Source organism: Silurus aristotelis (assembly GCF_946808225.1).
Source record: "Silurus aristotelis genome assembly, chromosome: 5".
NCBI lineage: Eukaryota > Metazoa > Chordata > Actinopteri > Siluriformes > Siluridae > Silurus > Silurus aristotelis.
Window position 1 is genome coordinate 14373843 of NC_139578.1, and position 13014 is coordinate 14386856.

At 39.0% G+C, this 13014-nt stretch overlaps 3 protein-coding genes across 5 annotated transcripts; 2 read left to right on the forward strand and 1 right to left on the reverse strand.

The window, feature by feature from the left end:
- Positions 1–283: 283 nt before the first annotated feature.
- Positions 284–4257, forward strand: fam113 (family with sequence similarity 113; the record flags this gene model as incomplete). Its single annotated transcript, XM_083542381.1, has 8 exons — positions 284–736; positions 818–897; positions 1696–1928; positions 2094–2244; positions 2386–2629; positions 3270–3344; positions 3921–4051; positions 4177–4257. Exons 1-8 carry the CDS (start codon positions 649–651, stop codon positions 4255–4257), a joined length of 1083 nt encoding a protein of 360 aa, XP_083398507.1. The 5' UTR covers positions 284–648.
- A 626-nt stretch (positions 4258–4883) lies between these two features.
- On the reverse strand, positions 4884–7592 carry cskmt (citrate synthase lysine methyltransferase). 3 transcript variants are annotated; one of them, XM_083541106.1, is made up of 2 exons: positions 7330–7592; positions 4884–5615 (listed from the first exon to the last, which is right to left on the reverse strand). In XM_083541106.1, exons 1-2 carry the CDS (start codon positions 7385–7387, stop codon positions 4954–4956), a joined length of 720 nt encoding a protein of 239 aa, XP_083397232.1. In that variant the 5' UTR covers positions 7388–7592; the 3' UTR covers positions 4884–4953. The 3 variants fall into 3 exon arrangements, with proteins under 3 accessions (XP_083397232.1, XP_083397231.1, XP_083397233.1); XM_083541105.1 differs by lacking the exon at positions 7330–7592 and adding an exon at positions 6642–6774; XM_083541107.1 differs by lacking the exon at positions 7330–7592 and adding an exon at positions 6362–6635.
- Positions 6854–12884, forward strand: otub1b (OTU deubiquitinase, ubiquitin aldehyde binding 1b). Its single transcript, XM_083541104.1, has 7 exons — positions 6854–6989; positions 9612–9673; positions 10110–10208; positions 10725–10843; positions 11893–11977; positions 12055–12249; positions 12368–12884. The coding sequence occupies exons 1-7, from the start codon at positions 6947–6949 to the stop codon at positions 12563–12565; spliced, it is 801 nt and encodes a 266-aa protein (XP_083397230.1). The 5' UTR covers positions 6854–6946; the 3' UTR covers positions 12566–12884.
- Positions 12885–13014: the final 130 nt, after the last annotated feature.

Sequence of the window (13014 nt, forward strand, 5' to 3'; positions counted from 1 at the left end):
ATTTTATAATAGCCTTTTTAATAACTGAAGCACTGATGGAGTTCAGTTAATTGACTGAACAACACAGAGTAGTCTCTGGAATAAAGTAGTCTCCAGAATTTAATACCATAAACATTGTAAACATGCAGAAAATGCTTTGGTCATGAAATGTATTTTTACTTTCGCCTTTTCAGCATTATTTCTAGTATATAACTTTTTAAAATTGTGTGTCAATGTGTACAATTTTATAATACAAATACTTTGGAAATGCAGCTAATTGAATGCTGTATAAACAGCGCTCCCTGCAGGAAGACAGCTGCGTTTACACGTCTTGTTGGACTTCTTTGATGCAGCGTTTGGCTGATATAAACGCTATTTACTGGTTTACTGAGTAACTTGATTCCACCAATAACATAAGAGCATAAAGTCGATTAATTCAGGGGAAGGTTTTTTTTCCCCCTTTTTATCAAGACTATATAAATAGCATTGGAGTTTACGAGGTTGCTGAATCTTTCTTTAGATGGGCTTCAGCACTTTCAATTGGAAACGAAAAACTGAACTGGCATCATTTTGCGCTCATCTGAAGCTACAGGCATCTTACCGACATTAAATCATTGCCATCCTAGTAGTAAGTTAGTTATATTTGACTGCTTGTTTACTGCTGCCAAGATGCGAGAGGCCTGGACAAGGACTGTAAGTCATAGTCAAGCCAGTCAACTTCTCCATAACAAATTTGTTGTCGTGCTCGGGGATTCAAGTGAGTATTAATTGTGCACACCAAATCATACTGGGATGATCCTACAGCATGTAGCTGCTAAACACGTGTTTTTCTCTTTAGTTCAACGGTCTGTGTATAAAGACCTGGTGTTGCTTTTGCAAAGAGACTCTTACCTGTCGTTATCCCAGCTCAAAAGCAAGGTATGCTTTTTATTTTATTTATTTTTTTATTTTTTTGTCTATATGTAGTGTATTTTTGTGCTTGGTGTCTGTAGGTTAAGCCTTACATTAATATCTTATGATGGAGACTTAAAACTTGGTATAAAACTCAATTAATCACAGCTGCAAGCTAAGTTTTCAAATGCTCTTTTATAAAATGCACTTTAAAAGTTTGTATACAGATGAATCAGATTGTTTTGCAGTATGGCTATTGGGATTTGTGCTTATTCAGCTACAAGAGCATTAGTATAGTCAGGTACTGATGTAGGATCAGGAGGCCTGGGGCGCAGTCTGCATTAAAAGTTCAGGTCAGGGTGCTGCTCGAGTTCCACTCCAAGCTTAATGTTTGGCCATATTAATTCTTCTAAATGAACGTCTTAAACTTAGAACGTATCATCTAACTTTTTCATAGCAGTTTGTGGAAAGCCAGATCAGGGCAGTTTTGGTTGGACCTGGTCTTTATAGGGATGTGCATTTCTTTCACAGCCAGACCTATCAAGCTTTGTATTGTATCTTGATTACATTAATGATTATATCATTTTATTATTATTTTTTGTGTGCTACATGGAGTTCTTGGATAATGCCCCCCCCCCCCCCCCGTTTCATTTTTGTTTTATTTTTGTTTGATAAACCTATCATATGCAGCCTTTAACTTGTATAAATTGATAGTTATGACTTGTTTCTTAGATTTGAGTAATCTTTGTGTGTTTAACAAAAAACATTTGCCAAATAACTAAAAACCAGCGATGTTGATTTTATGATTTTCACCCCTTTCTGCAGGGAGAGCTGTCCTTTGAAAAGGATTCTTTAGTTGAAGGTGGAAAACTGGGTCATATGAGCAATGGCACAGAATACCAAGAGGTTCGTCAATATTGCACCGACCATCACCTTGTCCGGTTCTACTTCATCACAAGGGTCTTCTCTCGCTACATGGAGAGCATCCTTGCTGACTTCCAACATGGCCTGAAGCCAGATGTGGTCATTGTCAACTCTTGTGTTTGGGATGTATCAAGGTAACAGTGTGAAGGGTGAGGTTGATCATCTAAACCTACACCTAAAACTGACCTAAAGCTCAGAAAGAATAAAGTAGGTTTTCTTACTAGATTATAGCTATTCCTGCAACCATCTATGCATCTATTGTGTGTATATTTAAATCTGTTCTTTGTTTTGCTGCTCAGATACGACCGTAAGTGGATCCCAGATTACAAGGAGAACCTAAATAAATTTTTTGTGCAGCTGAAGGCTGTTCTGCCAGAGAAAAGCCTTGTGGTGTGGAACATGACCATGCCACTTGGCAAGAAGATCATAGGAGGCTTTCTGGTGCCTGAGGTGGGAGTTAGAATACTCTAAACTGTTATATTGGCAGCATACACTAAAAGAAGTGTTGTGTTAAACTGAATTACTAAAAGTCTGTCTATGTGGCTGATTCATTCAGATCAGTAACCAGATCTGGATTTTTCCACATTTCAGATTCAGGACATGGGCCCAACTCTGCGCTATGATGTGATTGAGGCAAATTTCTATGGTGCAAAGCTGGCACATGCGTACGGGCTGGACGTTCTAGACCTTCACTATCTTTTCCGGTTTAGCCTCCAGCACCGCATGCATGATGGGGTTCACTGGAATGCTTTGGTTCATCGTCAGATCACATGTTTGCTACTGGCTCATGCTGCTCAGGCCTGGGGTGTAGAGCTGCCAGTCCCTGTAGCTCCAAGTAAGTTAAACAAGCCTCAAAGATTATTTTCGGACTCATTTCATGTTCCTAATAAAACCACAATTATTTACTTATTTGGGAAGGTTTGCTGCAAAAATCATTTTTATTTATGTTGTATAATATAATCTGATTTACATTCACAAGTAATGCTAAATATAAGTAAATCTGATTCGGTATTTTACCGCATTGATGGCTAAGTCGTCCAGAACATCTTGTGCTGTGCAGCTTTGGAAATAATGGTGTTGAAAGCAGAGGCTGGAAAGTTTCCAGAGCATGCTGATTGGTCATACAAACTTCACATCTAACAAGCTTCAGTCACTAAATGTTTTCTAAGCTAAGCTTATCAATGTTATGCTTTGATTGTTTAGTTGAGCCCCATAGCCTTGAGACACAGTACATTTTGCAACCAAAGTCTACTTTCATGTTTAGCTGAAACCATTTCATTTGTCTGTTGTTTAATTCATGTTGCAGTTTGTCTCTGTTGGTAAACGTGAAATATCCATTTACATTTAGTCGTACTTACGAATGACGTCTTTCTTGTGTAGTAGTTTCAGTACAAAGCTTTGTGGAATATAAGATTACTGTAATGTACTTTTTTTTGGGCCACTCTCTATCAGTAATCTTCTTCATTCTTCTATAGACCAGAGCAAGACATGGATGCTGGATTACAAGCAGGCTCCAAATCGAATCGTAGCAGATTCTGGTCATTGTGGAGGTAAAATTCTGAATCGGTGCTTTTATTACGATTTGTATGCCTGCCTGTATAAGTGTAGATGAGTTTTAGCTACACAGCACCTTTTGCTAGAATCTGAACATCATTGCGAAACCGCCTAAAGAGCTGCAGCAGAGTCCCTACAAATCTGTTGTACAGTTTCAAAAGAACATACCATGTTTAAGTTGATTTCTAAGAATCATTTAACCTGGAGAGCATTTGTGTACATGCTGCATATCCTCTTAAAAAACCACACTCTAGTTTCCCGTACCTAGCCATGAAGTGACTATGTAGAAGATAATACTATAATAACCTGTTCTCTAGACCATATTTGGAATTTTTGCTGCAGGCCCTCATAATGGCATAAAATATGAAATGACATGTACACTGATCTAATGGCTTTACCTATACAGACAACTGTCATAAGTCTATGAATAATAAATGAGTAGTATGATGAAGTTAATTCTTTCAAATGAAGCTAAAATCTGTTTTTGACTCTGTCAAGTAATATAATTTGAATGAGACCTATGTATATAAAGAATATACATTGTAGTTTAACTTTTTTATGTATCTTTTCAGTCTTATCCTGGCAACAACAACTGCAGTATGAAGGCTTTGGACCCCATTTTTATGAGAACCGATTACCTACACACACCCAGTTCTGCTCTGGTTACATCAGCTTTGAGAACAGAGAACCCGATAATGGTAAAGTATCTATAACCTTTTACCATCGATCTCCTTTGCGTTCTAGCTTATCCTTGTTAGTTTATGATTATACGATTGTTATTTTATGTTCTGTATTATGTTCACTGAGTTTTCTCATTTTTGGTTCAAGGTGGGAACTACAACGCTCATCATAGTGGTAATGGCAGAACAGCTTCTGCTGCCCCCTCCTGGTCAAGGAACAACTGTGTGATGAGGCAAAAACACACAAGGCACCAGTATAACCCATACACTCCGCAAAATCCTAAATGGCCTTACAGATACTGAAAAACAAGCAGTAGTGTGATATGTTTGATGGCTGAAACATAGTGATTTTCTTTAAAATACCAAATCAGTTCAAACTAAATGGGAACTTGCTTACATTTTTATAATGTGCCATTGTGCACTTCTATCCCTTTTTTTTTTTTTTTCACAGAACCAGAAAAACAAAACTTTTTGTTCTCAATTATCTCAGGCTTTTATTTGTGGTATTTTATAAGAATACCATTGTATTGTCTAAAATGTCTTCTAATTCTTGTATTTTATTTGCCATATTATTCACAAACTTGATTTGTATGCATACAATATTGGTTGTATTTGCATCTGGTAAAGTAGGATATGGGGTTATTTTGTAAGAATATTTTATTGTTGTTTTAACTTGGCACTTGTGCAAATTACAAATAAAATGGTAAATTCACAATAATGGCAATGCATCCTTTTAAAGTGATGAATGAAATTTGTTCTGGTAATTGTGTTTCACAAATGCCAAGATGCAGACGTTGTTTTTGCGTTGTGCATAGTGATCATGATCAAAAGAAACGAACACAGTGGACACTAATATAATGTATGCAGACATGTAATTACTTAAAGCAAAATAACTGTCACATAACACACACCGTACAAGGTGTCATTATTGGGCTGCATGAGGAGAAATTTGATAACAGAAATATGTGACCCCTCTTAATTCTCTGACTTCATGTACTGATACTACAGCTGCCACCTCTGAGCCATGACTCTCCTTCTCCAGCCAAAGCAGCCTGGCATCAGGATCTTCATCTGAAAACTGCAACAGGCTCCCCGAGTGTCTCAGCACAGCTAAAGACTGGCGAACAATTTGACCAGCTTTTACTCGTCCTTCCTTAGACCTCAACAATGCATCAGTTGTCCCTTTATCTACTATCAAGGCCAGGCTCCTGGGCTCAAAGTGTCCTTCCAGCTCTGTGCAGTCCATTTCTCTGAAGATCAGGGTGGAGGCTGGATTGCAGGGCTGCACCAGTGTACTTTTAGCATGTTCCTGCATTAACCGTACCGCCACTGGAGAGATATCTGCACACGTGACCGTTACTGCACTTTTGGAGTGTATGTAGATACTGGGCCCCAGTGCAGAGGTGCCGCAACCAATATCCAAAACATGTAACGGTGCACACATGGACTTCAGGTGAGGCAGGATGTAATCTTTGACTGATTGAAAGCCAAAGAACCACTCAAAATTCTTAAATTGTCCATCTTTCCTGTTTTCTGTGTAAAATCTGTCCCATGTTGCCTTCTTGTCCATGTTGTTGATTAGATCATCTGTGAATGCAAGCATATATTTAGTTAATAGTCATGATACTAAAACTGCAGATTTCTTATACATTTCACCACAAAGTTGAACGAAATTGCTTTCACAATTAAAGAGACAAAGTAGTCCTTCATGACCACAAGCAAAAAAAGCCAATTAAAATATCACAGATACCTTCCAAAGCTACTTTTACAATGATCTTATTTATTCAACTGAATGTGTTAGGGGGAAAAGCCTTGCTCAAAGGCACAGCAGTGGCATCATGGTGGTGGGATTTAAATTCACAACCTTCTGATTAAATCTCCCTTAATTAGGGTTGAGTTGTGGTGTGTGATATATATGAACTTTTAGGCTCCATTTAATCTGTCCAATGTCTAAATGTTTGCATTTCCCAAATACCTGTTAGGTCAGGGCCGTTCAGTTTTATACACTAAAAACTGGTGCAGCTGCATGCTTTCAATCCAACCAAGCAGACACCGTATCTGAGAGTACTGAAGGTTGACTTGGTTGGAATGAAAGACTTTGCTTGCAAGAAAGGACAACTGTTTTCGATCATCTGGGTTGTAATATTCGCTTTGCATAGCCTTGACAAGTTTATCACCACTCCTATTGATGTCTAATTGTTTAGATCACATCCTAAGAGTTTGCAGAAATATTTATTAGAAGACACCACATTTGACCTTATTGTGTGTTAGATTTATCACAAGAATGCTTTTTCTATTCAAACACCTTGTGAGATGCAATCTATTGCACTCACAGTATGTCCAGTTATTTGGGTGAACAGATCACTTTTTTTTATAAGAGGGAAAATCCCATTTCGTTGCATTTGTTTGCTGCAGCATTTCCATTGACAGTCAGTAGTCCAAATAAAGGCCAACAACACCAGTTCAAAATACCAGCACACACTTCTTCAGGTGCAATCAGATTATCAATACAAACAGGCTGAAACTAAAATCTACATATCAGGATTGCACATTTCTCTCTACCAGGATAATTATAATAAACACAAATCTTAACGGAATAAAGCGTTAACTAACTTGTCAAACTAGTATGATGCCAGCGGCGGGCTGACACGTTTCTCAAACTTTTCACCAAGGAAAACCTGCTCAATAGTAACATCATAACACGAGGAAAGAGTGAGGACACAACGTCTACTGCTGCGGAACAAATCTGACCCGGAAGTGCAGGAAGTGGCCGTGTCCCAAATAACACATTAATGGTGTCTGACTGCACTACCACACGACGGTTTAGTTCTCTACGTAGTGGCCTTGTGGATATACCGAGGAACAGTTTGGGATTTAACCGCTCTTAGAGGGAGGGGGAACAGAACCGTGAATCCAAGATGGCGGACGAGCAGCAGGAAACAGCACAGGGAGAGATGGAGGGTGAGTGAGGAAACATTTCCTTTTAAATCTTAAAAAATGTGTATTTTTGTTTGCGTCAGCAGCTACATGATTTAAAGCACACCCGTGTGAGGCTTTTATGGGTTATTTTGAAATCCAGTTTTGGGAAAAATATTCTTTATTTGTTGCCCGCATTATAAATATCATAGAAAAAGCCAACAAAGAAAGGAGAGAATGATGCGAGAAAGCAGGAAAGTATGTTCACGACACTGAGGTAAAGTGGAAGATGGTAGTTCTGCACACTGTCCTGCTTGTTTAATGCTTTGGCGCAGTCTAAATTAAGGTCATCTGCTGCTGCCTAAAGTGTAAAGCACGTTATTACCTTCATCTGCCAACCAACAGCATGAGGACTGCTTAGATTTCCACATTAGTTCATGCATTTGTTTTTTTCCAGCAGTTATCAGGTCGCTTTCCGCTCCGTCGTTTCTATCCTGAGGGAACCTCGTTTGTTTACATTCAAAACGAGTGCAAAAGTCTGCACCCTCTTTTCGCTGCTAAATCGACAGTAGCGTTTATAAACAGAAATCTGTGCTCGTTTAAACGGGGACGTGTTAAATACGCGTTACACTAATTGGTTGCGTTATTAGCAAGTTTTAAAATGTACTGTCTTTTGTAATGCACTTCGTTGAAGTGTTTAGTAATGTAAAACAGTCAACATGTGTGGAAGGATGAGTGGAAGTTCAGATCACCGTTAAAGCTGCTTTCGGGAGACTTAAAATAGTAAGTGGTGAACATTCACAAAGCTGGAAAAAATACCAACGTGAAACCCACAAGTAGTAGTAAAAAGAAATGTCCACGTCTTTATCCGATTCATGACTAAAGCAGAATCAGTCAGTCGGCTTTAACCAGTGTGTAAAGCCAATTCTTGCAAATTGTGCCAGTGATCAGTCCCTCAGCCATAGTGCTGACAATAACCAATTTTCGATCACAGCTGTATTGTTCAACCAATCTCCAATCACAACTGTTTCTGGTGACCACACCCCCATCACTGTTTTTCCCGAGTGACCATTCCCCCATCACTGTTTTTCCCGAGTGACCAGTCCCCATCACTGTTTTTCCCAAATGACCATTCCCCCATCACTGTTTTTCCCGAGTGACCATTCCCCCATCACTGTTTTTCCCGAGTGACCATTCCCCCATCACTGTTTTTCCCGAGTGACCATTCCCCCATCACTGTTTTTCCCGAGTGACCATTCCCCCATCACTGTTTTTCCCGAGTGACCATTCCCCCATCACTGTTTTTCCCGAGTGACCATTCCCCCATCACTGTTTTTCCCGAGTGACCATTCCCCCATCACTGTTTTTCCCGAGTGACCATTCCCCCATCACTGTTTTTCCCGAGTGACCATTCCCCCATCACTGTTTTTCCCGAGTGACCATTCCCCCATCACTGTTTTTCCCGAGTGACCATTCCCCCATCACTGTTTTTCCCGAGTGACCATTCCCCCATCACTGTTTTTCCCGAGTGACCATTCCCCCATCACTGTTTTTCCCGAGTGACCATTCCCCCATCACTGTTTTTCCCGAGTGACCATTCCCCATCACTGTTTTTCCCGAGTGACCATTCCCCATCACTGATTTTTCCCGAGTGACCATTCGCCCATCACTGCTTTTCCCGAGTGACCAGTCCCCCCCATCACTGCGTTTCCCGAGTGACCAGTCCCCCCCATCACTGCGTTTCCCGAGTGACCAGTCCCCCCCATCACTGCGTTTCCCCAGTGACCAGTCCCCCCATCACTGCGTTTCCCACCTGGCCCACCTTCCTCTGGCGTCCGCCCGTTCCACTTGCGGATCGGCGAGCTTTCTTTCTTTAGCGCCCGCCCAAGTTTCTTCGCGGACTGGCACATCTTTTCTTAGCGTCCACCCGAGTGCACTCCCTGGCCGGAATGTTTTTTTTTTTTTTTTTTTTTTTTTAAACGGCATTCCATCCGGCTCCCCCTCTCACTCACTGCTGGCACACTGTTTTTCCAGTGACCAATCCCCATTTACTACTTTTGAGAACTATTTCAGTGACCAATCCCTGTCCCCTCTGTTCCCAGTGAGCAGTCTCCAATCACCTCTTTTCCCAGTGACCGATGGTCGTCACTGTTGTTCCTAGTAGTGACCCAACCATAATAAAAAAAACCTGAACTGTATTATTTACGTTACACTTCTTCTTCTGTCTGTTTCTGACTATACCACTGCTTCTTACAGTCAATGCTCTTGATATAGAAATACTAATATAGTGTAAATATATAAAGATTGTTTTGCAATGGCCAAACATAAAATCTTTCAGAAATCCTCTATGCATATTATATGATAACTTCAATTATATATTTTTAGCTGCCTTTCCCCTCAAGAGAGTTGTCAGCTGTGCCTGTGTAGTGTCTTTGTGACTGTTCCATTTTTTTTGCTATTTATCTCACTGTTAGTAGAGATCAAAACGTCTCGAAGTTGTTTTATACGCTTTGTGCTTGACCATCTCTGTAGAAGAATCTCAGAAGAATCTTCTAAAACTCAATATATTTTAATATGTAAAGGCAGCTTATTCCTTGTGACCCAGTTTTTGCTCCTAATTCTTATTATAACTTACATTCTGATTATAAATTCATCTTTATTTGGTAGGAGTGAACTGCCTGGCCTATGATGAGGCCATTATGGCACAGCAAGACCGAATTCAACAGGAAGTGAGTTTGGACTTTTCCACCTTGCTGCTCTTTCACTGTTTAAACAGTTTGTATTTGTTTAGTGTTGTTGCTGTGCATGTGATTATTTGATATGTTGACATTCATTCTTCAAATTTTTTTAGTGCATTGATTTTTTCTATTCTCTTTAACGGTTAACTCCTGAAAATACAAAGACCCTCTATAACATGGAGTCAGTGTGACCGAACAGCAGATTGTTTTGCATTATGTTTAGGCCAAATAATTGAATAACTTTGGGACTGTACTAGCAGCTATGTAGAGTCAATTTGTTCAGTATAAAATTGAGTGCTAATATTCAGTATATCCTATTTCCATTTAACATTATTAAGTACTTTTGTGTGTGTGTGTGTGTGTGTGTGTGTGTGTGTGTGTGTGTGTGTGTGTGTGTGTGTGTGTGTGTGTGTGTCTTTTGAGACAGATAGCCATCAGTATCCCCTTAGTGTCTGACAGACAAGATCTCTCTGTGCTACAGAGCGAGTATGCTGAAGAAGACACAATTTATCAACTCAAGATCAAGGTTATTATATCCCTTCATGTGTACATATAATTATAGCTGTAATAGGAACCCAAATATCACAACAGAAAAGCGTATGCCAGAATTACAACATTTAATTGTAACATTTGAATTCTGTTTAAAAAAAACAAAAACAAAAAAACCCCAAAACAACTGCAAATCTTGTCATGCTGTCTGGGATAGCATTACCCTCTCCCCCGACCATCAGCATGAAGCCAACAATTATGTGCATCTATAAGATGCAAAACCTTCAGATCCAAAAATATGTTTGGAAAAAGTCACTTTCCTCTGTTCATGTGCCTTGTGGCATACCTTAAGAAATAAAAATAAATAAAAATATGCAACGAGAATCGATGGATAAAACGATTAATAATTATCTCTCATCCTTACCATTTTGTGGTAATCATTTAATACCTAGTGAATGGGAATTGGCAGTGACTAAAAGTGGGGGAAGTGTGTGTCTTTTAAAGGAACAAATAATAAATACTGAAAGAAGGTTTTCCAATGTTATTCCTACAGGATCTGCATAAAAAATATTCATGTATCCGGAAGACACGACCCGATGGAAATTGTTTCTACAGAGCTTTCGGCTTTTCACATTTGGAGTCACTACTGGATGATGGCAAAGAATTACAGAAGTAAAGCCTGTGTTTAGTTTGTAAATGTCCATATCATTTTGTTCATATAATCCATGCAGGGTTTTTTTTTTTTTTGGGCCAGAAATTATTTGTGTGAATAAATCTGGGAATTTGATCAGATTCATCTACCGTACAGTTGGACTATGAAAGTACACCATTTGTTACTTGCACTATTCCAAACTATTATGGCACGGGTTTTGATCGCTGGTCCTAGAGTGGTCTTTGCCTTTCAAATGTAGCTGTTTTCCTTACCCTAACAATCTTGATTAAACAAATCAGCTATTTAACAACTCTTCTTATTTGCTGTAGGGAAAACGCATGACTCTAGAACAGTAGTTCTCAAAGTGTGGGGCACCCCCTCTAGTGGGGAATAAAGACATGACAGGCAAGATTCATATATTTATTTTGTTTATTTATGATTTTCTCTATAAAAAATACAATTCATACACTCAATGTAAACATAAACATACAATTAGGTCATTAATGCAAGTCAATTAAAACATCAGTTAGGGTTCCTAACACAACTATGGTTTTATTCACTATTTTTGAACTTGATGCTATTTGATGTTATTGATTTTAGAACTTGATATTGCAATAGATTAGACATTTTTTTTACCTCAAAGTATTTCATTACCATTTTTTGGGGTGATGGAGAACAAGTGGGGCTTCAAACTCCACCCACTCTAAAATGGGGAGTGGCAGAAAAATGTTTGAGAACCACTGCTCTAGAGTCTGGGAATGGAGGAATAAAGCCGAATAGAGAGAGAAACTAAGGAAATAAAGCAATCATGGGTCATGTACCCTAGGCAAAAAAAAAAAAAAAGAAGTAAAAGATTACTGTGCATGGGACGAGCAATTGTGTATCATTTGTATAATTATAAAGGTTAATAGCTCCTGTAAAACGGTTGGTAATTTTAACTACAATTGATTGTATACTTAATAAATTGGCAGCTTTATGGATTTAAGTTCTTAAAATAGAATTTAAGAAGATATCTTACATATTTGATATGTTCCCAGTGTATTATTAATCATAAACATGTCTTTCTTAGGTTTAAGGCAGTGGCAGCAAAGAGCAAACTGGATCTAGTGAACCAGGGTTTTACTGAGTTCACCATTGAAGACTTTCACAATACAGTAAGTATATACAAGAGGAAAGTCTTTGCATCCTGATGTAATTTGTAAATGTTATTCATATTTTTTTTAATCATTAGTTCATGGACCTGATTGAGCTGTGTGAGAAGCAGCCTGCTCTCGGGGAGCTGCTGAACTCCTTTAATGACCAGAGTGTGTCAGACTATGTGGTGGTTTACCTACGGCTTCTCACCTCTGGCTATCTGCAGAGAGAGCATGTCTTTTTCCAGCACTTCATAGAAGGAGGACGTTCGGTCAAAGAATTCTGCCAGCAGGTAGGACATGGCTAAAACTCTGTCTTAACACATGCTAGACTGAGATGTTTAATACAAAGCTCAAGAAAATAAACAGATCTTTTTGGTCTAATTATGATTTTATTTTTTTTTCTTGCAGGAGGTGGAGCCAATGTCCAAAGAAAGCGACCATATCCACATCATAGCCTTAGCACAGGCATTGAATGTGTCCATACTGGTGGAATACATGGACCGAGGGGAGGGTGGCACAGTTAACCACCACATTTTTCCAGAGGGCAGTGAGCCACGCATCTTTCTTCTCTATCGACCAGGTCATTATGACATCCTGTACAAATAAAGGTGCAACGTCAGTACCATGGTGGAGAATACACTGGAGAAATGCCCATGATGCATCTCTGTGTGAGTTGGACACCATGGTATTGCAAAATGTGTACAATGAACATCAAAACGTTTCCTCCTATTATGAAGCCCCCTAATGAAGTAATGAGTAAAAGTAAGACGTGATGCAACATTAGGGTTGTACAGGGTTTTTTTTTTTTTTTTGTGGTTGTTTTCTGTTGTGGTTGTAAATGTTCTCAACTTGCTTTTAGTTACTGTTCTCCTTTTGTTTGTTAATGCTGCATTTCATGAGTTTTATTAAAGGGATTTTCACCGTAGGTCTCCAGAGGTCTTGAATCAGTTGTCTTTAAGGAAATACAATACTAATTTCAAGCAGGTGAGAACTAACATTGGGGGAAAACTGGTACCACTGCTCATTCATCCAGTTATCCAATTCTCCAATGGATT

What these genes read in the sequence shown, in the direction of transcription:
- cskmt (XM_083541105.1), bottom strand. Translation starts at nt 6,726, where the DNA reads ATGATGTTACTATTGAGCAGGTTTTCCTTGGTGAAAAGTTTGAGAAAC. An exon ending in GCATCATACTAGTTTGACAA is followed by an intron (nt 5,616 to 6,641) that starts GTTAGTTAACGC and finishes TTGCATTCACAG; the next exon opens with ATGATCTAATCAACAACATG.
- otub1b (XM_083541104.1), top strand. Translation starts at nt 6,947, where the DNA reads ATGGCGGACGAGCAGCAGGAAACAGCACAGGGAGAGATGGAGG. An exon ending in TTGAAGACTTTCACAATACA is followed by an intron (nt 11,978 to 12,054) that starts GTAAGTATATAC and finishes TTTAATCATTAG; the next exon opens with TTCATGGACCTGATTGAGCT. An exon ending in TCAAAGAATTCTGCCAGCAG is followed by an intron (nt 12,250 to 12,367) that starts GTAGGACATGGC and finishes TTTTTCTTGCAG; the next exon opens with GAGGTGGAGCCAATGTCCAA.